The following is a 26,587-nucleotide window of genomic DNA, read 5'->3' on the forward strand; positions in this document are numbered from 1 at the left end:
TAATTTTATTACTTGGGTCTTATATTAAAAAACCGATTTAAAGTTCTAGTGGAAAATATACATTTTTATAATCTGAATTTATCACTTTATACTGTATAGTACAAAGTATATTATGACTATTGATAAATTGTTTCGTTTTTAGAATTAGCTAGAAAGGTTTAATATATCTTAATTGCTTCCAAAAATGAATGATAATTATGATTACAATTTAAGGTAACTTAGACCTCAAATTTTGTGATATTTCTTCATTTCATCCCTCCATTTATTTTTTCATAACAGAAAATAGCCTTTCCACATAGGCATTCAAACCTGAGATAAACACAGCATTGCTGTAAAAATCCATTCTTTTAGGCCTACTAGTGTTTAAATATAGGATTTTGGACGTCCCGTATGGGGTCAATAAGAGATAAGCTTTTACAGTTTCAAATATGGGATGTCCCATTTTCCATGGTATATACTAGTACTGTCCGAATTAAGATTTTGTAGAATTTGGCTTTACTTTGGAGAGTAATCTCCTATCTATACTCTAACCACGACGAAAATACCAGATCACTTATCTGTGGCACGCTAAGTATACCTCTTCATAGAACATCTTGTTATTCATCATCTTTTACAGTATCCACCTCGCGTCAATGGAATTCCTTGCCACAAAGTATTAGGGGCTGCAAGACAATAAACACCTTTAAAAACAGCTTAAAAGATAACCTTATTAGCATTTCACTCCAATCTTACCGATTTAAACTATCACTGACTACATTGTTACTTCATTCTTTAGACTTCATCCTGATAGTGCTGTATTTTCAAAATTGTCTCATAATAATCTCTTTCTATTATCTAATATTATTTGAAATATATTAACATTCTATGTATTTTAGCTTAATTCTGCTACACAGTTTATTTCAGTGTTTAATTAATAGTTCATAGTATTTTGTTGTTTAATTCGTATATAACTCTTGTATACATGTAACTCTCACTTAATCAAATTGTTGAATTTTTTGTAAGTTCATGCATATGTATATACACTTTTTGCTGGTTGAGTGGAAGAGAAGGCCTTACGGCCTTAACTCTGCCAGTTAAAATAAATCATTATTATTATTATTATTATTATTATTATTATTATTATTATTATTATTATTATTATTAATCCTGCAATTACTATTAATTGGTAGCATGTAAGCGAGGAAGTTTCTGTTCATACATATATTATTATATTTATTAACATTTATGTTCACAATCTGAGAATGTAAGCATATTAATTATGAGAACAGACTTACCATATAAGAGTTTACACTATATGAAAATGAAATAGCGAGTAATGGATCGATGAAACAGAATAAACAGTTAAAAAATAGGAAATGGTAAAACTTGAATTTCTGTCAATTAAATTGTTATATTTAAGTTACAATGGCTAAACACGGTGGTTTTGTAAAATTTTTAATGACAGATTTTGTAACATTTCTTCCAGGAATTGAGCTGTTTGACACCTGTGGTATGAGAGATGTCGCTATGAGAGATGTCTTTTTTGCTGTGAAGAATGCACTGGAACCTAGAGGAAAACTTCCTCTCTTGGGTAACTTAAATTTAATATTGGTTTCAATATTAACTGAAAACAAGAAATGTGTTTAATTACTTGTACTATATTTTTGAAGACACTATTATTTACGAAAATGTATACCATATGTAATTTTGTTTTATTTTCATATAGTATCAAAATAAATACCGATCTATATTATTTGCATTCTATAATAATGGTAAAGTTACTGCTCAAGGCACTGGCTATTTACAAATTGTCAGTTTCAATCAACATTAATTACTTAATAGTTAACGCAAATTATAAAGAGAGAGGAAAGATAAATATCAGATATTTATGAATTTTATGACTTAAGACTGTTACAGTGTTCACTGTGAGGCAACATTTTTGGGCTTCAAGTCCTGGTCGGGCCTGAGAATTTTTTTATTCATAACCAATGACATTAAGTAATCACAGTTGAGGTTCTTCTCGGGGTTCTTTCCTTTCCCCACGTTAGGCATCAATATTATTTCATCTTATTCCCATTCCATTATCATTCCATAGCATTCTCTGATCTCTAACGATGTACAGAAAGCCTGGACTAGGGATGAGTGGGGTTCCCTGCTCGAAATCTGGATACTCAGCAAACCTTAGTATAGTCAACTAGTGTATGTTGGAAAAGCACTTAGATGGATGGTAAGTGTAATATACCTACTATGTCGGAGTGCTGGTTAATAGTGATTCCCAAATAGTAAAGTGGCGAAAAATAGATTCTCTGAATATTTCTACTTCAATGATATGTCACAAAAATAAAAAAAAATTGGCACATAGGAATATTAGACATTGGAGTCACATCTGGTGTAGGAAAAGCACAGTAACCCACAAAATAATATATAAATGAGTGGATATTTATTATAGATAACTCACTATAGTGACCCTGAACATAAAAATATAAGGAGTAAATGTGTACGGCACCAAAAATTTCAGAGCAGAATATATTAATACAAATTATACATGCAAGTTCATTGAACATATAGAAACACACGTAATGTCGCCCGAAGTTCATAGAATAAATTAAGGTTTTTAAACCAGACATGACTACTCCACATGAATGTTCAACTGTGAATGGTTAAATCCATATGCCGTCAAACATAATCTCACAATTGCTGCCTTAAGCAGTTAAGCAAACAATTAGTCATGCTTACCACAAAGTTGACAAAGATAAGGTTAGATTAAAATAAGAACCTTAATGTTTGTGATTTTGTAAGATAGTCACGTCTGGAGTGAAATCCTTCAAATGTTCTAGTAAATATATAAAGAAAGATAAAGTAGTGTTAAAGTAACATGATTCACTTTTCTTACCAAATATCTATTAACAGAATTGCAGAGTGAAGTGGGATATGATGACAAGTTTATGATTTCGTTGTACATATTGTTAATAAGGAATTCCAGCAGTCATTGTCACAGACAGGATCAAATAATCCAGTTGGATTAAATATAAATACTGACGAAATTCCATGCCATCCATACTTTCCAATTAAAAATGTTGCAGATTCATTATTCTATGATTAGTTCGATTAATTAAAATGTGTCTTAGTGAAACTTACAGCAGAGTCCGTTTAGGCCAGTTTCTATCTGATGCTTTTCCAATTCACTGCGGGCTAAAACAGGGAGATGCATTGTCACCTCTACTTTTTAACTTCGCTCTAGAATATGCCATTAGGAACGTTCAGGATAACACAGAGGGTTTGGAATTGAATGGGTTACATCAGCTTCTTGTGTATGTGGATGACGTGAATATGTTAGGAGAAAATCCACAAACGATTAGGGAAAACACGGAAATTCTACTTGAAGCAAGTAAAGCGATAGGGTTGGAAGTAAATCCCGAAAAGACAAAGTATATGATTATGTCTCGTGACCAGAATATTGTACGAAATGGAAATATAAAAATTTGAGATTTATCCTTTGAAGAGGTGGAAAAATTCAAATATCTTGGAGCAACAGTAACAAATATTAATGACACTCGGGAGGAAATTAAACGCAGAATAAATATGGGAAATGCCTGTTATTATTTGGTTGAGAAGCTTTTGTCATCTAGTCTGCTGTCAAAAAATCTAAAAGTTAGAATTTATAAAACAGTTATATTACCAGTTGTTCTGTATGGTTGTGAAACTTGGACTCTCACTTTGAGAGAGGAACAGAGCTTAAGGGTGTTTGAGAATAAGGTTCTTAGGAAAATATTTAGGGCTAAGAGGGATGAAGTTACAGGAGAATGGAGAAAGTTACACAATGCAGAGCTGCATGCATTGTATTCTTCACCTGACATAATTAGGAACATTGAATCCATATGTTTGAGATGGGCAGGGCATGTAGCACTTATGGGCGATTCCAGAAATGCATATAGAGTTTTAGTTGGGAGGCCAGAGGGAAAAAGACCTTTGGGGAGGCCGAGACGTAGATGGGAAGATAATATTAAAATGTATTTGAGGGAGATGGGATATGATGATAGAGACTGGATTAATCTTGCTCAGGATAGGGATCAATGGCACGCTTATGTGAGGGCGGCAATGAACCTCCGGGTTCCTTAAAAGCCAATAAGTAAGTAAGTATGATTAGAACACAATCCGAAATATACATATACTGGTACTTTTCTTCATATTACATAAACAATAAATGCAAATCTCTCTCTGTGTCTTTGTCTGTATCTGTTTGTGTGTCTACCTTTATTTGTGTCTCTATTTCTCTTTTTCTCTCGCTGTGTGTGATGACAGTTAACATTCCATGTGTCTCACTTTGGAGATGATTGAATTTGTTCTTAAATGATGACTGGGTAGTTACAAATCGATTATTTTACCAATTTACTTTGAATATCCAGAAGATTATATTGACTGTAATTATTTGTACCGAATAGATAATTTTATCTCCCTAGTTATGTTCAGTAGGTACTTTTTATTTTGTTCTTCCAGGTCTCATTGGAATGGGAGATCCAGATGTAGTGGGTGAAACAGTTACAACTCTCCATGCCTTCAACATTCCATTAATATTGGCATCACCAAGGTTAGCAGATTCAGTAACTCAAGAGGGAAACATACTAACAACAGCCCCAGACATGAGTGGTGTTGTCAAGGTAAGATTATGAACTCCATTACGTTTCTTTCACAAATTTGTCTTTTGATTCATCTTGAAAGCTATGACCGATGCATTCATAGCACATTCTAAAGTTAAATTATGTGACTGGCCAGTTATGATCCTAAAACGTCATATGAAAACAGTGAAAATCAGAACAAAGTAACACAATGATGATTGCTATTTTGACAACTAGGATTCACACCATGAGAAAAGCTGCATAACAGCCAATAGAGACCTCAGATGCTTTACAGGAAAATAAGCTCCTTAAGGTAGAAGTCATTGCCAATAGTATATCTGTAATACCTATACAAAATGTCACATTTAGTTCTATACAAAACTTTAAAATTAATACCTGGAGACAGCAATGATTGGCCAACTTCATGGTACTATCTAAGTTTGATTTTCTTAAAGTCATCATGGGATAATTTGTTTCCCGACATATCTATGCCTAATCTGGCTTAAAGCTTCACAGTTCAGCAAATGAGGTAACTATTCATCACCCAACCCAAATTTCCTACATAGTTTGTCCTCTATGAGGTCCATTTTATGTAGCTGCTTCTTCAGTTGACAGTGTTTGGTCAGGAGTCCTGTCCTAACATCTATCTTAAACTTCTCTTTATAAAGCTAGAAGACCTTACTCAAGTCAGGTGTTGGTTCTCCAATGGGAAGCTTGATCTATCTCATGGCTGATGCAGATCTCCAGACTTCTAGTAGTAACCAGAGCTCTTGGACTACACAGAAATTCCGAAGGAAGTTTCCATGCCAAAGTACTGAATTGTAATTTCACACTTGGCTAGGATGTTGGTTTGTTCATTTCCATACACCCAACATTTTCCTGGAACTTTGTTATTACTGGATGAAATTTCCAGGATCCTTTGATCAGCTAAGAGTTTACTTTATACACACTTAGTGCAGCCAAAGCAGCCTGGCTGTCAGAGCAGATGTATATATACCGTAATCTATTTAAGTTTTCCTCCTCATACATTAAGATAGCAAATACTTCAACTTGGAAAGCTAAAGCATAATGACTCAGAGAAATAGAGATTCTAGCTTTGGGTCTTATACCATAAATCCTTGCTCCAGCAATATCAATGGTTCTGAAGACATCTGTAGACCTAACCAAACCAGATTGCTAGATGGAACCTAAAATTCTCCGAAATGTGCTCATATTCGATTGTCCACATTAGTATGGTATTTAAATATACTATAAATCCCAAATCTTAACATTTTTTTAACCTCTGTCCAAGGGATAGTTAAAAGTGATCATCATCTACTCCTGTGTAGCTTACAGTATGTAAATGTCTATCAAGCACTATGTACCTTTGTTGTTATGTGTTTCAGCCTGTTTTGTCAGTAGGAAAACAACTGGGAATTGCTTCAATTAGCCTCATTTCATCTTGTCCACACAGTATTAAGAAGTTTAGACAAACCAGTATGGAGATGGGAATTCTTATTGGTCGCCTACTGAAAGTTACGAAGCATTCCAAACTGATTGGTGATATTGTGAAGAAATTTCTTGAAGAATCAGTAAGTACCCACATAAAATTCACACACACACACACACACAACACACACGTATGTATATATATATATATATATATATATATATATATATATATATATATATGTGTGTATGTATGTATACACACGCACACACATACATACATACATACATACATACATACATACATACATACATACATACATACATACATACATACATACAGTATTATAAGAAACCTTGCTTAAAAATTTGACATAAGGAATATTTCTGTAGACACAACAATAACCTACATCAACATTATAGAAAGACTAATTCCCTCCTTTTGTCTTTATCATTATATACGATGTAGCAAGAGAGAATAGTATTCTAATGCATGTAAAAACAATTTCGTGATTTTCACGGAAATTCACGTTTTTATCATGCCTAACACCAAAAATGTGGTATTAGGTGTGCTGTCTGTTTGTATACAGCAATTCTGCATAAAGTTGATATGTTTCTGTGGTTTTCCACAGTTACTTACGAAAATGCCCGGTCCATTTTCCCTTCCCCACCCGTGTAGAAAAAGAATTTAGATTTCATATCATATCATTCATCTTCCTCATCTCATTCAATAGACATATTCAGGTCAAGACGCATGTCTTCATTCATTTATGGGAGATGGCGTCCTCTCCACAATCGTTCCTGGTTTCCTAGTCTTCCACAATATCTCTACCAGGATTCATTCCATAAGAGCACTTCCAAGGGCGCTTCGACAACTTTGGTCACTTTGGTGGTATGACCTTAAGAGCGCTGAAGGGTAGAGGGCCCCCATTATGTGAGCGGGTGAGAGGTCACATGAGCGTGGTGGGCTGATACACCCTCATCCTCATTGATCCCATACATTTCGGGGTGCACAATAGGCCTCAGTATGGCCGACGTGCAAATGGTCGTCCTAACCTGCCCCTAGCCACCGTGACCTAACCTAACCTTGTTCATATTCAGTATCTAGGCCTACAAGTCAATTTTTAACTGGCAATGGTTCGGATGAAATTAAATAATAATTATTAAGGATTGAGGGATCTTTATTTAAAAGAAAGTAACATATATTGTGGTTTACTAAAAGATTAGTTATAGAATTTTTAATATTTGCTTTCATAAAATGTAATGATAAACGAAATTGTATACACGAAATGTAGGCTATGTGTAAAAATTATTAAGAAAATTATTTCTTATTTTACACATTTTCATATATACATTTGAGGTCTTAAATAATTTTTTTACGGATATATTATATAGAGAAATTAACATACTTAGAGCCTGTAGCTCTTATGGACTTAGGACAAATTAAAATACCACTCTTTTCTCTGTAAGAACTTCGCTTTTATGTAAACGAGGTCGGAAATTTACTCTCAGAATTAGTGTTTACTTCTTGTTACAGTTATTTTAGCAAGGTAAAACATGCAAAGTTGGTAGATTAAATGGATTAGCTCCATCTGAAATGCCGCCCACTCAGACATTCTTACAGTGAATATTTGTGTATGGTGGCAAATGTTCATATGAAATAATATTTTGCAACTTCACCTGGAATGGTTCCCTTTTACTTTACTTCTTGCACATTTAAAAGTAAGATAAACAAATAATATCCATAAATATTGTGTAATAGCAAAATTATATTGGAAGTGATCACAATATACGAATTAAGTACGCCTGTTTCTTGTAAATTTCCTGCAAAATTAATTGTCTATCATGGGTGTACTTAAACCATACGTCCCGCGCCGTGGCGTCGTGGTCTAAGCATCCTGCCTAGGACTCGCATTACGGAATGTGCGCTGGTTCGAGTCCTCATGGGGAAGAAATTTTCTCATGAAATTTCGGCCAGTGTATGGGACCAGTGCCCACCCAGCATCGTGATGCACTTGAGGAGCTATGATAGATAGCGAAATCCAGTTGTGAATGCCAGCTATAACGGCTGGGGGGATCATCATGCTAACCACACGATACCTCCAATTTGGTTGGATGATCGTCCACCTCTGCTTCGGCATGTGGACGTGAGGCCAGCAGCCGGCTGGTCGATCTAGGCCCTTCACAGGCTGTATCGTCACGGATTAATTAATAATTAATACCTTAAACTGTACAGTTTATAATTGAAATCAGATATCTCACATTTTAGGGTTATAAAAGTGACCTTTGAATTGATTTACAAATATCCGAAGTTTATCATTTTAAACGGGACCAGTAAATTATTTTTAATTCAGGTACCATATGACCTTTGAATTGTACTTAAAAATAAAATCAAAGAAGGAATATTACTAGCAACATGACAAGAAACTGAATGTCTGCAAATGCTTGAAACACATAATGAGAAAGTGACACTTATTTTGTGTTCCCTGCTTTTCTTCTCACTTTCCTTTCCTTCCATCTTGATTTTTTATTCTATCCCTCTATCCATTCCCTTTTTTCTCTTTTGATTGTTTCATTTCTTTAAAAGAAAGAGACTTTGTTTATAATTCTGCCATAAAGAATATATGGAAAGGTACAAGATAGGATATCATGAATACAAACTATGAAATTTCGAGATATTGCACTGTAAATTTAAATTCTTGTACTTTAATATTTGTTGTTTTCCTCCTTAGATATTTTCTTTCTCTTCTTTCTTTTCATCCTAATGTATTTATTTTTATAATAAGTTATTCGTATTAATTTTAGGATTCAAATGAGACCATAGCATTGATACTCGATCCAGAAGAGATTTACACTCTAGCACAACATCTGAGAAGTTACAAACTACACAACAACGTACTGCTGACTGGTACAATTGGACTTGACAAAAATCTTCTCAAATTATGGACTAACGTCTTCACTGGTGGCTATCTCATAGAACCACACATGCCTGAACTACCAGACTTCAGAAATTACTTTCTGGATAAATTAAAGGTAAGTAGGCTTCTCTTTCTCTTTAAAGATTGAAAGCATGTATTATATCCATAAATGTCTAGGTTCTTATCGAAATTAAATTCTAGGGAAGGGACAGGCCTGTAACTTCTCCTGCACCAATCACATTAATTTCCAAAGATCAAAGTTTAAGTTTCCCGACGCCAATCACATTGTTTTCCAAAAGTCAGAGTTTAATTATTGTATGTTGCCGACAATTTCTTTTCATCTCGACTGTCGTCCATGATATCAATCCAGTAATACCATTTTTAATCATGTCTCGAGTTACTATATAATATAGTGTTCTGAACTGCTTCATATTTTCTGGGGTCTTTCATCTGCTGTCTTTTTCTGGTTCCTCTCCAAACACATTCTTTCAATTAATTGATGAACTAGTGGACTTACTCGTGTTAAATATGTAATATTCGTCCGGCTTACAGCTGTTTCAGTGCATCACGCACCATCATCAGAGCCTACTAGATCGCGGCGTCATCTCGAACTTCTCTGCCTGTTAGGAGGGTGTGTTTTATTGTTGGAATGTGTTGGATTGTGGAGTCGTAATTTGGTGTGATCTGCTGGTTTAAACATTTGTGATTAAATCGGATGTTATTCAAGTGTTAAAAGTGGTGTACGCAAGATTCAAAAATGGACATTCTTTCAGTATAAATTACTAGTTTTTAAGGTATTCTGCATTATAATTATGATATTTAAATTATTACCTTTTTCACTTAGTTACGGTATTTAATGACACTGTACCAACTACGAGGGTATTTAGCGTCGATGGGATTGGTGATAACGAGAGGATATTTGGCCAGATGAGGCCGAGGATTCGTCGTAGATTACTTGACATTTGTGTTACGGTTGGGGAAAACCTTGAAAAAACTCAACCAGGTAATCAGCCCAAGCAGGAATCGAAACTGCACCCGAGAGCAACTCCGGATTATTCAAATTATCATCATCATCATTATTATTATTATTATTTATAATTGTAACAAGCATTATTTACCAGCTTGGCAACCATTCATTGAGATGAGAAAATGTTTTTCATAAATTGACAAACAAAAGTGATAACTGACCGATCATAAAATCAAACATACCTACTAAAAATGTGAATTATTTGATTTAAAACCAGTGTAGTCAAATTTAGTACACATTACAGTGCTCAGTTTTTCTACAGTATCGGTATTAGATTAAATGTAACTCATATCAAAGAATCTATAAGCACAAAGTTTCTTGGTTTAGACTTTGATAATCACTTGAACTGGAAAACACACATAGAAAGTATTACTCCTAAATTGAGCTCTGCCTGTTATGCATTAAGATTCTTATCTTCTATTGGCGATATAAACATACTTCAAATGTCATACTTTGCATATTTTCATTCTGTAATGAAATATGGATTAATATTCTGGGGTAACTCGTCTGAAACTAAACACATTTTTATTTTACACAAGCAAGCTATAAGAATAATGGCTGATGTGCATAAAATGATAACATGTAAAAAGATTTTCCAAAATTTAGAAATCTTGATCTTACCTTGTGAGTACATTCTTTCCCTAATGATGTTTTATATTAAAACCGAGATACATTTAGTACTAATCAAGACATTTATAATTTTAATACAAGACATAAATCAGATCTCCATCTACCGTACCCTCTGTTGGTCTAAGCTGTTATAGAAAAGGAGTTTACTATTCATTTATTACAGTCTTCAATTAGAATTTATAAAATAGTTATACTACCAGTTGTTCTATATGGTTGTGAAACTTGGACTCTCAATTTGAAAGAGGAACAGAGGTTAAGGGTGTTTGAGAATAAGGTGCTTAGGAAAATATTTGGGGTTAAGAGGGATGAAGTTACAGGAGAATGGAGAAAGTTACACAACGCAGAACTGCACGCATTGTATTCTTCACCTAACATAATTAGGAACATTAAATCCAGATTCTTGAGATGGGCAAGGCATGTTGCACATATGGGTGAATCTAGAAATGCATATAGTGTGTTAGTTGGGAGGCCAGAGGGAAAAAGACCTTTGGGGAGGCCGAGGTGTAGATGGGAGGATAATATTAAAACAGATTTGAGGAAGGTGAGATATGATGGTGGGGACTGGATTAATCTTGCTCTGGATAGGGATCGATGGCAGGCTTATGTGAGGGCGGCAGTGAACCTTCCGGTTTCTTAAAGCCATTTGTAAGTAAATATTGGTTTAATCATGTAGGCCTACATGCAATAAACAAAATGTTTAATGATTCAACTCCAGTAGAATCGTTTTATAAATTAAACTGAAATCTCTATTTGAAATAATCTTATAAGAGCATTTTTCGTAGAAACAAATTATAATTACAGAATTCAAGATATTTTTGTTAGGAATTTTTTTACAATCTACAATACATTAGTTATCCTCCAAAGAAATTGTGCTCCTCCACAAATTTATATCCTCTGCATCTTTTTCAGTAAAGTCTCTTCTAGTCTTACTACTCCTGACGCCATTCATATATTGCTCTCTTTGTCTTCCTACTCTTCTCCTTCCTGCCTTAGTCCATTCCAGCATCGTCTTTGGTATTCTTCCATTTTCACTCCTTCACTTGTCCAAATAATTATAATATATTTTCTTCAAATACTTTAGTAACATTATTTTCTACTGTCATAATTTCTCTAATTTTTTTATTTATAATTTTTTCTGTTCCTGTATTTCTCACTGTTCTCTGCCAAAAGTCCATTTCAGTAGCCAATCATTTATTTTCACTTATATATCACTGAAGATGTATTAAGTTATTTCAAGTAAATGAATAACAACTTCACTGTGTTCTTATCTAATTTGTGGTTTTATTTTACCTGATTGACCACTTTAATAAATTACGCTGCCAAGAGACTTGTAATTATATTTTGGGAATGATAGTGGCAATGTTGAAAATAGTAATGTAGAAGAAGGCATTGCTGAAGCAACAGCTCCACGTCTACAACAATAACGAAGTAATAAGGGAAAATATACAAAAAATTGTTAGATTCTATCCAACTGTGAGCAATAACATATTAAATAACTAATTTGAATAAATTTAGAGAATTCGGCCAATCTTCCATATCGCCCCACACCACACACGGAATTGGCGTCTGATTTAAGTTTTTTTATGAGTTAAATGAGGTGATAGCTATAAGCCGAGGTATGTGATAAGGTTAGTTTAGGGGATTATTTAAGTGACATGAGGTCAAGAAATGTGAAAATGATTTAAGTACGTTTTATATCCCTTGTGTAGTGTAGAGGGATACCAAAGTTTCATCTCTTTAACTGATCGTATATGATTACTATATTTACCGCATTTTCTCGAATATGCTTACCCCGCGCACTCGAATAATCCGCGCACCCCACTTTTGTAGGGGTGAAAAGAAGAGAAATACAAAAATAAAACTTTCAACAAATGTACTGACAACAAATTACATGTCAGTTGTCTTGCTTAAGCGGCCATTTTCACGACATCCTACAATATTAAGAGCAGCACGCGTCAGTAAATTAACTACCGTACCTTTATTTTGTATGATACTACGTGGTTTGTTGCAATAAATACCTGTCATCACTATTAACTTCATTCTGCGTTGTTTCCGTCATCACCATCATCATAGTCGTCTGGACGATTCTTCACTCTCACTCCTCCACACACAATCGTGCTATGTTCTGTTCAGCTGATTGGAGGTGCTACACTTTTTGAAGCTCTTTTCAACAAGCGGGAATGATACGTGTGTCCATGCATCACGAATACATTGAAAATGTAAGACGCACACACTATAGGCCTACACTTACCACACTTGAACTTGATTCAGACACATGTAGGCCTACTGCTAATCCAAACGCAATTGAACAATTTTAAGAATCGGAATACCCGCGCGGGTAGATAATGGCATGCGCTAGTACCACAGTCTAATGTATACAGTCACGAAGCTCAATACGTAGTATATGTGCATCCAGAGATAGTTGCTAACCACTAGGATCGCTACTATCGCCTCATTACAGACAATGCGAAATAGTACCTGCACAGTCTATTGTTCCTAGTATCCTCATCAACTTAAACTTCGTGACTGTATATACTAGACTGTGCTAGTATATTAGGAATTTCGCGGGAGAAAAATCGGGCAATGTTGCCAACTTCATTTCGAATAAGCCGCGTACCCTTATTTTTTTACTTTTATATTTTGGAAAAAATAATGCGCGGATAATTCGAAAAAAATACGGTACTTGGGGGAGAATTTGAGCTCATTTTAATTGTTACGTAATTGACGTGGTTAAATATTAGAAAATAATTTTTCCATCGATTACATATCTTGTAACATGTTTACTTGAAGGGAGTTCAATTTAAGTGTTAAGTATTTAATGTGGTTGAATTAAAAAAAAAAAAAAGAATTCTTCTACTAATAATATAGGTAACATATAAGATGTATGATTGAAGAAGCAGAGTTTTAAAATTTATTTTAACTGTTAAATACTTAACGTGGGTAAATATTAAAAAGAATTTCTTCCACTAATTATAAATCACATGCCAAGGCTAAAGCTGAGAGACAGCTGACGCTCAGCTCCTGTTGACATATGGCAGTACAATAAATGTAGTTAAAGGCCTAATGATTTTTCTTCTATTTCTGTACCTGAAAGCGACTAAGTTGTAGTGCTAGGTGCAGAGATGGCAGTTAAATATTATGCCAACAATAACGGACTAGTCATAATTTGACAAGGTTAATTCACATATTATTATCATCAGCATCATAATCATCATCATCATTACAAAGCCGGGGTTAAGTTCACAATACGGCGTGTTGTACTTGTACAAAAGCGCGACCGTTCAGTTACCAGATCATTCACAGAATAGGATTGGTAAGCACAAAGCCTCAGGCTGCAGTGCAAATCTTCGAGTTCCTTCTCCGTACAAGAGAAAAAAATACACGTGAATAAATAGACCTACATTTTAGTGATGCAATAAATATGCAAAAATGTTGGAGGATTCGATTCCCACTTGGGATGATTACCTGTTTGGGTTTTTTTCCGAGGTTTTCCCTAACCGTAAGACGAATGTTGAGTAATTCATGGAAAATCACTGGCATCATCTCGCCAAATACCAAGCGTCGTTAAATGACCAACTAAAATCAATGCTGAAATAAAAAGAACTAGGCAAGGACGGAAGGAATAGAAATGTTATGTTATGTTTTATTTCACGACGCTCGCAACTGCCGAGGTTATATCAGCGTCGCCGGTGTGCCGGAATTTTGTCCCGCAGGAGTTTTTTACATACCAGTAAATCTACTAACATGAGCCTATAGCATTTAAGGACCCATCAACCTGACCCGGATCGAACCCGCAACCTCGGGCATAGAAGCCAGCGCTATACCAACTACGCCAACCAGGCCGACAGAGAGAAGGAATAGATATCATCATATTTCATGTTAGAATAATCTGTGACACAATGTTGTTCATTTTTGATCTTACAGAAATTAGATAGACTAGGCTTACTGCTCAATTGTAGACAGCTTGCGTTACACGTGTCGTTGTTCTAACTCTGATTACTAGCCTATATAACTTTAAAATTATTGCAAATCAATTTAAATATGTAATGAAATGCTGTTTTAACAAGCGGTGCTCTCAGCTAAGCTTATATACATGTATATATGCAGAGTAAAATGAAGGGTGAATCTTTTATCTCCGACAGAAAAATAAATACGGTAGGCCTACTGTACTCTAAAGAAGCAAATAGAGGTGCTACGTATATTGCTTACGCAATATTATACATCTTCAAATTGAAGAATTTCAGTAAACAAGTTGAAGTCCTTACTTCTATATGGATTTTGTAATTCATGTCGAGGTGCCACTTAACTTTCTTGTTTCAACATTTTCAGTTTGCCTCACATGACAATGACACGTTGGTGCGGGACTATGTGGAAGTGGTATACAACTGTAAATGGAGCCAGAATGATGACCACCTTAGTAAGGCAAGGGACTGTGGAACCATACAAGAACGGGAATTATCCAGCAAACTTCAAGTTGACCCTGAAGTGAGTACAGAACTTTGTTTTATTTTTAGAAGTACTACTTTAAGATTTTCATACATTGTTCATCCATGATCTTTTAAATGATAATCTGCCTAGAAAAACGACACCATGAGAGACATTACAATAGCAGTGAGATCGAATCCAATAGATATGCTAAGTGGTATAGTTACTAGAGCGATGGACTTAAGCTATAATCCTATGGACCCGGTTTCGATCCCTGGCTTACTCCCTATTTATAACTTGTGTAGAGCAATTCTGTGGGCCTGGTAATTTCTACGGGAGCTCCGGTTCCCTTTTGGCATTCCAATAAATCTCCATCATATCATTTCATTACAGGCATAGTGTAGACCAGCCTCCTATAATAGCGCAACATGGGCAACGACTCTGTCAGTAAATTGGTGTAAAATACTGTCTTCATATGGATGAATGACGAACAGTCAAGTAGCCGCCATTAGTAAAAAAAAGTTATACTGCGCAAACACATGACATATGATAACGAACTATGTCTCAGAAAGCGTATTCAACTACGTAATTTAATCCAACAGAGGTTAAAGCTATTTCAAAAGTTTTATTTTTTTTTTTTAAATAAAAGATTGTCAATTTGTAATCTATTACTTTAATGTATAATGACCATCAACATTGGCGATTATTTATTTCCCTCTAATTTTATTTCGAAGCAGTGATTATTAAAGCTATTTATTATCAATGACTTATTACTCTGTGCCATTATAGTCATTTAAGGGCTCAGATCGACCAGTTTGATGCTGGACTCACACGTGCCGAAGCAGAGGTGGACGATCATCTAACCAGAATGGAGGTATCATGTGGTTAGCTCGATGATACCCCCCGACATTAGAGATGACTTTCGTAACCGGATGTCGCTACCAATCATAGCTCCCCAAGTACATCACGATGCTGGGTGGACACTGAACCCATACACTGGCCGAAAATTCATGAGAAAATTTCTTCCCCATGAAGACTCAACCAGTGCACTCAAGTCATAGGTAGACCACGATGCCATGGCATGGGGCAATGATTTATTACCAGTACTAGTGCGTGTTAAAACCATCAAGGTTTCAAAATATTTATTCAAATTATTTTTTATGTGAAAGTGTCTTATTTGAGAGTCATAAATTGTTTTATTTTTAAAAAATTCGGTGGCTTTTCATTTTACTTATTGTCTTATTATCTCATTATAAAAATAAAGTATTGTGGTGCTGAAAAAATAATCTGAAAATTTTCACAGATATACATATTTTCATCATCACTATACCAAAAAGTCACTCTGTGCAGCGATTTTTTTTCTGAACTATTGTAGGCATTTGTTCATATTCATTATGTAGGAGTCCATTTCTTTGGGAATTATATACATGAAAAATAATGGATATTTTTAGAATTGTAAAACATAAATGACGATTCAATTTGATTCAGGTATTGCTTTTTTCTTCATTATCTTCTGTATTCTGTAGAATAAATAAACATATGAAGTGGTGCATCTGTATTGGTGAAATTTATTATTCGATAGAAACATATTATTATTATTATTATTATTATTATTATTATTATTATTATTTATTATTATTATTATTATTATTATTATTATTATTATTATTATTATTATTATTATTATTACATTTTATGTGGTGTCCCTCACGGCTCTACATTGGGACCTCTCCTATTTTTAATGTTTATCGATGACATTTGTAAAAGAATAAATTCTGACTGTCTATTATTTAAAATTTTTTCGTATAATTAAAAATACTGCTGATTGTCAAACTCTTCAAGATGACATAAACTCAATTGTTAAATGGTCTGATGATAACGGGATGAAATCAACGAAACCAAAACTTTTTGACCTGTAATAAGGTATTTTTTTTATTTCTTATATAATCTCATACTATACTAATACTAATATATGTTTGTTTAAATTAATATTAACAATAGTTAACCTTGTTCTTTTTTAATTTATTTAATATGACACCATTGCTTCTGAAAACTGTAACTGAATTATATTATTTACTGCTTTTACTTGTATTATTGCATTTATTGTTTTTATTGTATTACTGTGCTGGGCTATAATTGGCAATGGCTGTTGACCAACACGTAAATATGAATGAATGAATAAATAGATAAATTAATTAATTAATTTATTATTATTATTATTATTATTATTATTATTATTATTATTATTATTATTATTATTAGCCAAAGCAATAAAAATGTAACCATGTTCATTAGTAAAATAGCTTAGTATTCTTACAATTTATACATGAAGTTGAATACAGTGAAACCTCTCATTTACGGACATGGAAGGGACGTAACAATCTGTCCGCATCTGGAAGGTGTCCTTTATTGGGAGGGAGGCTCCCCAATCTAACAGTAAATTTATAATATGCATTATGTATCCCTTCACGCTTTAAATGAAATGTATTACTGTAGTTTAATTCTAAACAGAGTCTACTGTACTACAGTAAATTCTTTGAAACTCTGAACTACAGTAGATAAGACCGAAAAAGGGAAAAACAGTACTGTGCCATGCAATTTTATTCTAGGTGTTCAGTTATATAGTACAGTTTTCAGCTAAACTTTTACGTTCAGGTGCCATGTCTCTCGAAACAGAAAAACTGATTGAAGTGAAGAGAATAATCCTACTATCCCTATCATGTGTCGAATACAATTTCACAATCGCTGAAACCTGGACCCATGAGACAGGTTAAACTTTATGACTTTGTTTATCCACCAGCTTTCAGCCAACAAGGGTTAGCGAGCTGGGCTAGTAGCCTCGAGACCCTTATTATCTTCTTTCATGTTAAGGAATTTTTGTACAGTTCTCAAAACTAAATTTTCCATTTTTGTAACGCATTAGGTCTTGAAATCCTAGTTCTGTCCGCAGTCAGGAGGTGAAGCAAGCTTTAGGACTGTGAAACAGCTGTCCGTGTCCGTGTCTGAGAGTGTCCGTAAACGAGAGTTAAAATTATCTTTATTTCTATATTATTTCAGTCGGGACATAAAAATCTGTCCGTAAATGAGGAGTGTCCGTATCTTGGGGGTGTCCGTAAGGAGAGGTTTCATTGTAGGTTACTTTTTGTGATTACTTGTATATAAAAAATGTGTTGTGCAATTCAGAATATGAAAGGTTATTATCATATTTGGATCCACATTAAATATATACGCCTCTGTCTTTTTAGTAACAGTCCAAGAAAATAAAACTATAAAGTGCATAGAAATTCGCCAACGGATTCAGTCATGAAAATTACGAATTTAACCACATTACACAAAACATGACTTTATGTCACGTGCAGAAACCACAATTTAATTAGGCTATCTCATACAGTTCACTGAAGAATTATAAAGAAGCGAAACCTGTAATCTGAAATTAATAAAATTTTTCCATTTGCAGGTTACATTTGTGGTGAAAGCTGTGTCAGCATTTTCTGCAGCCGTGTTTCTGGTGCAAGTGGAGCAATGTCCAGGACGCAACTTATCTGAATGTACACACATTAACCTCCAAAAGGAAATGTTGTCAACTCTGTCACAACTCAGCTTCACCTCTCAGCATAAGGCTCCATTTGAACTCCAGGGTACAAGCATCCATGTAACACATGATGGACAACTTGTTTCGAATAAATACGTTATCTATCACATACGAGATACTGGAGAAGTGAGTGGAGTAAGTATATAAATTCCGCTAAATCTCATAAAATAAAAGGATTAGGACTTTATAGTCAAAAATGAACAGACAAAATTTTCTGGATGTACTTCACACATATTGGACATTTGTTTACTACCTGGCAACGAACTGTTCAATTTTTAACTTACCTCAGAATCACAGAACAGCTCTCTATACACTGCCTAATCACTCTGAGTTAGGTTGCATAATTCTAGCTATTAAAAAAAGTGGAAATCATTTGAGTGAAAAGAAACAAAACAAAGGGAATGTCTTTCCTACAAATAACACATATCTGTTCCCTTCTTTGAGCCTTGCATTATTGGGACTGGGCTTTAACAAAGCCACAAAATGATAACTTGAAAAATATTTAAAATAGGACTCTGGGGTTTTCACTGGCATACCCTATCTGTGTACTCTCTGGCTACTACCACAATCAATTATTCGGTCTATTTTTTGACACCCTGTACACGGTTCATTCATTCATTCATTCATTCATTCATTCATTCATTCATTCATTCATTCATTCACAGATTTCTGCCCAAAGGCAAGTCTTTCACTGCAAACCCAGCATTCTCAAATTTTTCCTATTTTGTGCCTTCCTCTTTGTCTCCGCATACGATCCATATACACAGTAAATAAACTAGCATTAAACATAAATAAAATTAACATTAATTCAATTTAAAACCACTTCAAATTTAATCTCTGAAACATTGGACACAACTATCAACAACATACCTCTACTAGAAACATCAACAACCAAATTTCTTGGTTTGCATATTAATAATACAATAAATTGGAAAAATCATATCAAAGAAATAACCCCTAAACTTAGCTCAGCATGCTTCGCAATTAGGTAGTTACAACAATTTCTAAACAGCAGTACCGGTATCTTAAAGACAATATATTTTGCCTATTTTCATTCCATTATGTCCTATGGAATAATATTTTGGGGAAATTCTGCAGATAGTAAAAATATATTCTTATTACAAAAAAGAGCCATTAGAATAATAGCTGGAGCAAAGGCTAGAGAATCATGTAGATTATTTAAAAAAAAATTAGAGATTCTAACCTTAACAAATCAATACATATACTCTATAATAAATTTCCTCTTATGTAATAAAGAAAATTTTCCAACTAACTCAGCCATACATAGTATAAATACCCGCAGAAAGAATGATTTTCATATGCCATCATCAAATTTATCATGCTATCAAAGGGGAGTATGTTACATGGCGATAAAAATGTTGAATAGTCTTCCTGAAGACATTAAGAATCATAGCCAAAACCCTGCATTATTTAAGGTAAAACTAAAAAATTACTTAATATCTCACACTTTCTATTCTGTAGATGAATTCTTGACATTTCACAGTACTGTGTAAATATTTTAATACTATTAAATGGTAAACATATTACAATGTATAAAATATTATTTTTATTAAGGTATTAATTCTGTACATATTTCATATTTGCATTTTATATGTATTGCATTTATATTTAAACGTAAGAATTGGACATGTTCTTTATTCTATGCTATAAAGCAAATGTAAGAATATTATGGAACGAATAAATCTATCCATCCATCCATCCATCCATTCACCCATCTAAATAATGCAAGAAAAATGGACCAGAATTGTAGTCATGCCTTTGTTTTCCACACAGACTCATCCACAGAGTGAGTGACTCAGTTGGTTAGACAGTCAGCTGTTAACATATTAACTTACACTAACTCAAAATAGAGCCCTGTCATTGGCATACAGACTTGCAATGTCTCTGTATGATTTCAGATTGGATGGTACTCGGATGACCAAGGCCTTGTTCTGGATCATAATGCGGGGCCAGCAATGCATCGTTTCTTGCAAGGGAAGAAACATGAGAAACAAGGCCGTGGATTTGAAGTAGGATCATTCTCAAAGACAGCAATGAGAGATATTCATCTGAAGGATACATTTTCTGAGGATGCTGCAGGACCAGATGACAAGCTCGCAGAAGATGGATCAGGAGTCAATGCGAGAAGGGTCACACCAGAGAGCTCCATCACTCGGCCGTGGGCCACTGTCATGGTGGCAGTAGCAGCTGTGGGGACCTGCATAACCATGTTCATGCTGGTGTACGTGCTCATCAAGATCTGCGATGGCACTCTGGCCGGCAATCAGTCCCTCGGCATCATCCTGCTCCTGGGCATCATGACTCTGTACGTCAGCATTGTTCTCTTCGTGCTTCCAGCCAGCGAGATACGATGCATGCTGCGAGCGTTCCTCTACCCCATTGCCATGAGTCTCTGTTATGGCATTCTCATCATCAAAGTCATGCAGCTGCGTTCTCTGGTACTTCTGGGTTTAGGTGGGAGGATTTCTTACATTAACCAGTACATCATTTTATTCTTCATCGTCTTGGTTCAAGTAGTAATCAGCGTGCAATGGTTCCTAACAAACAGACCTCAGTTCAGAATCGATTCTGAAGGATTCCCTTACTGTTACATGCCGCGTACAGATTTCCTACTCCTGCATCTGTATGTAACAATTCTGGTGATCATCGCTTTCTTGTACGGACTCTCTGTTCTCAAGATTAGGAGAAACTACAAGGAAGGACACTGGGTTACTTTAGCAGCTTTCCTAACAATGCCCGTGTTGGTGGTCTGGGGTCTAGTCTATTCTTTTGTTCCTGAAAAATACGACGATCCTACAGTATGCATGGCACTCTTCGTCTTAGCCACGGTATTGGTTCTAGCTCTCTTCATTCCGAAGATGAGCACCATTTCCAAACAGAGCTCACATTTCAAGCACAAAAAAATGCACATGTCCGACTCTGTCACTACTGTATTCACCACTTTCACAGATCTACACAATTCTTCAACATCTGGCAGCAGGAAAAAATGTATCCGGCCACAGCACTTAAATGCTAGCATGCTGGATGCTTATGCAGACAACGTAACTAAGAACCCCATTTACGAAGTCACTAATGGCGCTTATCCCTGATGAGTTGTACAGTTTGAAAGGTAGCATTTGAAGTCTATATTCTCTGATTTAGTTCTTGTAAAATGTAAGCATCAATATTTATTTAGCATCATAAAAAAGTTTAAACTTCATACCGTACAATGTATTCTTATTGCTTAATTTCGTCTTCAGCAGTGCCATAGCACAGTGATGCGTCACACATGATATTATGCTACCTATAACGCGTATCTCAGCCACTAATAACTCGTCGTAGTTTCGTCATACTCAATTAAATACATACATAACGAAATATTTGGAAACAGAATCCTGTAAGATGATTGTTCAGATAGATAAGTGAAAGTAAATGTTCTACCAGAGTACCTTGTAAAAATGTCTAAGTTAAATCTTTTCATGATTTAGATACAGACTTTAAAACAATGTTTACTTACTTGTAGACGTGTATCCAACATTCATATGTTGTTATCCCTTCGTGGTTAAGTGTTTGTTATAACTACTAGCTTATTTAATTGGTTTTCTCATCCCCGGCCATCTCTCTCAGAATAACCAGTATTTTTTTTCTGAATACATTAGACTGATTTCTAATAACTGTACATCATGTTTTAATAATGGTAGGGACCAAATTATTTAACATTTTGTGCAGTGGTATTGCACAATAAATACTTCAGTAAATAATTTGCTCCTTTTCTCTCGAGGTTTTATAATTTTCGAGAAAGAGAGTTGTAATGTCTTTATTATTATGAAATGTAACTATCATCACAGCTACAACGACATGAAGAAACTAATCTCACAATTTCGTTTCTTCTTTGGACACTGAAGTCATCTGTGTGACAAGTGTCTATCTAGCATTGTGTTAGACATTTTTATTTTTGTTCTATCACGAGTTATTCGATTATTTTAACAGAGGAGCGAATGTTTGACATTGTTGCAGGGAACAAAATAAATTAATTGGAGGCAATAGAACGTAGATAAAAAATTATATAAATGCAACGCACACATTTTCTATACTTCCTCAGGTAGGACTCACAGACACCTATCTTCAATTTAGAAACAAACTATGAGAGAATGTTAAATTGTTCTCTATTTAAATGAGGCAAAATAACTAAAATATATTATTTTACACAGATGTTATGTGTTTATTCAACCAAACATATATAGATTTACCCTGGAAAATTTCTAAAATTTTCTTCAGCAGATTAAAAATGAACATAAGTATAACATGCATTAGTATGAAATACTATCTTCTAACACATCTTTGATGTTTGTGGTCTCATTTGTTTATCACGTAGTGAAGAAATTTAATATTTATTGAATACTTATTTATATTTACGAATTCGTTGTTCTTTATGGATTATACATTTTAAAACGTTTATTTCTTATGTTAATAATATCTTAATTTATTCTGCTCCTACTTGAGACAGCCTGTTCCACGGCCATGAAAAAAAAAAAAATTTCTTACCAACTGTACACATACTTCAAAATATTAAATATTGAGAGGGTTTGGAATCTTTCGATACCAGTACATTCATACTTGCTTATTGCATGAACTAACAAAATGAAACTGATTTCTACGAGATTGGTTTTCTCTCACGACTTACATCCAGTATTAGTTTTTCAAAAGTAATAATGACTTATAGACATGTAAGAATAAAAGAACATGAAATTATGTTGTTAAATCTATTTTATATCAATCAGATATAAAAGAAGTTTCCTTCTAACTTTTCTGATGAAGAAAAGATGTCGAGAATGTTTGCCGATTTTAGAGTTCATGTGAAATTATTTTTTGTAGCATATGCCTCCATAGTACAGTGCTTTTTGAAACTAGATAGTTATAAATTTGAAAGGAAAAGATTGATATTAAAGTGTTCCCAGTATAGAAAATCGTTTTTCTCATTCTAATAAGAAAATAAATTCTTTGTGAAGTCTGTTTGTCGTTAACATATTAATTCACTTTTCTTCATACTGATCTCTTAATCTTCATTTCTCCATGTCCCATTGACAGGATTTTAAGTACCAGCATATGTGTTCCTGCTCAGAAAACCAGTGGTGTTTGGTGGGTGTCCATACAGTAGACACAACTGATAAGCATCCTGTTTAAGTTATTATTTCTGTGCAACAATAATAAATTTTGTGTCCATGTAATGAATTTTCCTTTCATGGAATCAAAAACCAGAGGAAAATAATTTTACAGATGACATGAACTCTAAAAATTTACATTTAATACACTTCTATTCTCTCAGTTGGTAGAGCAGCTGGCTACGGACTGGAAGGTCCGGGGTTCGATCCCAGGTGGTGACAGGATTTTTTCTCATTGCCAAACTTTCAGAACGGCCCCGAGGTTCACTCAGCCTCCTATAAAATTGAGTACCGGGTCTTTCCCAGGGGTAAAAGGCAGTCAGAGCGTGGTGCCGACCACACCACCTCATTCTAGTGCTGAGGTCATGGAAAGCATGGGGCTCTACCTTCATGCCCCCCCAAGTGCCTTCATGGCATGTTACGGGGATACCTTTACCTTTTACCTTTCCACCTCTATTCTGTGCAAACAAAATTACGAGTAAGAAATGGGTATGCCTAGTGGACAAAAAGAGAAACATATCTGTATTCTTGCCCTCTCTAGTTCCTAAATCTCATTGCCAATGACTCGTTATAAGTCTATTGAAAGAGGCAGAGATAAAGAGAAAATCATGTTAACTTCTTAGTTTTGGTAATCTTTGATTGAGCATTTGTCATCCCTTCACTTCTTGCACTATGAGGTACCGGTACCCAAACTTAACATACAGCACACAACTAAATGCAGTATGTTAGCTTCCTTAGATTTGAGTGATTTTTTTTTTTTCATAAGAAAACAACAGATAAATGATGCAGGACTTGAAATATTCCAGGTTATCATTTCAAAACTTCTCAGTCTAAAGAACTATTCACTTCAATTAAATTTAATTTAAACACAAAAACCACGTCAATTTAGATACTGAGGGAAAGTTTAAAACCAGTGTTAAATGCATGTTAAATGTTTTGTTTCTGTCAGATACGTTTCCAATTCACTGCGGACTAAAGCAAGGAGATGCACCATAACCTTTACTTTTTAACTTTGCTCTAGAGTATGGCATTAGGAAAGTTCAGGATAACAGAGAGGGTTTTGAATTGAATGGGTTGCATCAGCTGCTTGTCTATGCAGATGACGTGAATATGTTAGGAAAAAAATCCACAAACGATTAGGGAAAACACGGGAATATTACTTGAAGTAAGTAAAGAGATAGGTTTGGAAGTAAATCCCGAAAAGACAAAGTATATGATTATATCTCGTGACCAGAATATTGTACGAAATGGAAATATAAAAATTTTAATTTTAGCCTTTGAAGAGGTGGAAAAATTCAAATATCTTGAAGTAACAGTAACAAATATAAATGACACTCGGGAGGAAATTAAATACAGAATAAATATGGGAAATGCCTGTTATTATTCAGTTGAGAAGCTTTTATCATCCAGTCTCCTGTCAAAAAATCTGAAAGAATTTATAAAACAGTTATATTACCGGTTGTTCTGTATGGCTGTGAAACTTGGACTCTCACTTTGAGAGAGGAACAGAGGTTAGCAGTGCTTGAGAATAAGGTGCTTAGGAAAATATTTGGGGCTAAGAGGGATGAAGTTACAGGAGAATGGATAAAGTTACACTACACAGAACTGCACGCATTGTAGCTATTCTTCACCTGACATAATTGGGAATATTAAATCCAGACGTTTGAGATGGGCAGGACAGGGCATGTAGCACGTATGGGCGAATCCAGAAATGCATATAGAGTGTTAGTTGGGAGGCCGGAGAGAAAAAAAAGCTTTGTGGAGGCCGAGACGTAGATGTGAGGATAATATTAAAATGTATTTGAGGGAGCTGGGATATGATTGTAGACTGGATTAATCTTGCTCAGAATAGGAACTGATGACTGGCTTATATGAGGGCGGCAATGAACCTCTGGGTTCCTTAAAAGTCGTAAGTTAAATGCATTTTAGTTTATAGTCAGCTGGTTGTAGGTTAAAAACGCAGTTTATTTTGGGTGATTTCCTAAATTTAATTAATTACCAGCAGCCTACATTTACGAAAGTAAATGTTTAAAAAAATGCTCAGTGCTAGACAGTAATAAAGCCTATTTCCGAACTCCTCCACATATCATTGTCATAGTATCAAAACCATACACAAATAACGTAAATCCAAACATCAGCTTTTATTATCTTCTATCATCTATTTTATTTTAAACTTTTATAACAGAAAACTATAAAGTTCCTTAATATTAGTTCCTGTTACTGTCTGAAATAACCTGTAATCAACTGAAGTCTTTGTAGTTTTATTCTCTTCATCTCTAATCAACAATAACAATCCAGGTTGCCAGGCGATGATAGAAAACAAAAAATGTGAAAACAAATGGATGAGATTTATAAACAGCTGAATACTTTTAAATTTAAGTATCGTAATATAGGGGTACCATCTGAGTAGTGCTTCCCTCTCAATATCTAATTTGGTGTGTGTATTTTTTAATTAAATTTAAATGAAATAAATAGTTATTTATAATGGGAAGTTTTGAAATGAAAGCCCTGTATATGTATTCGATATGATATGAAAAATTAATCATTATGTAGTTACTTCCTTTATCCCGCTCTTAACCAATCAATGCTTTCTTTTTTTTTCCCTTAAGGAACCACTACAGCAGAAATCTGTACTGCTCATAATAATGATGCATTACCGGTACCGGTATATCTCTTTATGTGAGAGACATCTGTTCCTTTCATCTGTGGTACCTTGATCAAATTCTCAGTTACTACTACCTTTATATTTTAATAGTTGTATCATACACAAATACATAGATTATGTATGTAGTCTTGCATTGAAAAACTTG

General features: G+C 34.5%; 1 protein-coding gene across 1 annotated transcript in view; it reads left to right on the forward strand.

The window, feature by feature from the left end:
* LOC138707473 (metabotropic glutamate receptor 8-like) overlaps window positions 1–23,123 on the forward strand; it is a 244,339-nt gene extending 221,216 nt beyond the window's left edge. Inside the window, exons 5-11 of the mRNA XM_069836955.1 lie at window positions 1,466–1,570; window positions 4,477–4,637; window positions 5,981–6,166; window positions 8,829–9,056; window positions 14,928–15,083; window positions 18,481–18,750; window positions 20,535–23,123. Of these exons, the coding sequence (XP_069693056.1) occupies window positions 1,466–1,570; window positions 4,477–4,637; window positions 5,981–6,166; window positions 8,829–9,056; window positions 14,928–15,083; window positions 18,481–18,750; window positions 20,535–21,725 (2,297 nt within the window). The 3' untranslated portion in view covers window positions 21,726–23,123. The remainder of the gene's footprint in view (window positions 1–1,465; window positions 1,571–4,476; window positions 4,638–5,980; window positions 6,167–8,828; window positions 9,057–14,927; window positions 15,084–18,480; window positions 18,751–20,534) is intronic.
* Window positions 23,124–26,587: the final 3,464 nt, after the last annotated feature.

Source organism: Periplaneta americana, chromosome 10 (assembly GCF_040183065.1).
Source record: "Periplaneta americana isolate PAMFEO1 chromosome 10, P.americana_PAMFEO1_priV1, whole genome shotgun sequence".
NCBI lineage: Eukaryota > Metazoa > Arthropoda > Insecta > Blattodea > Blattidae > Periplaneta > Periplaneta americana.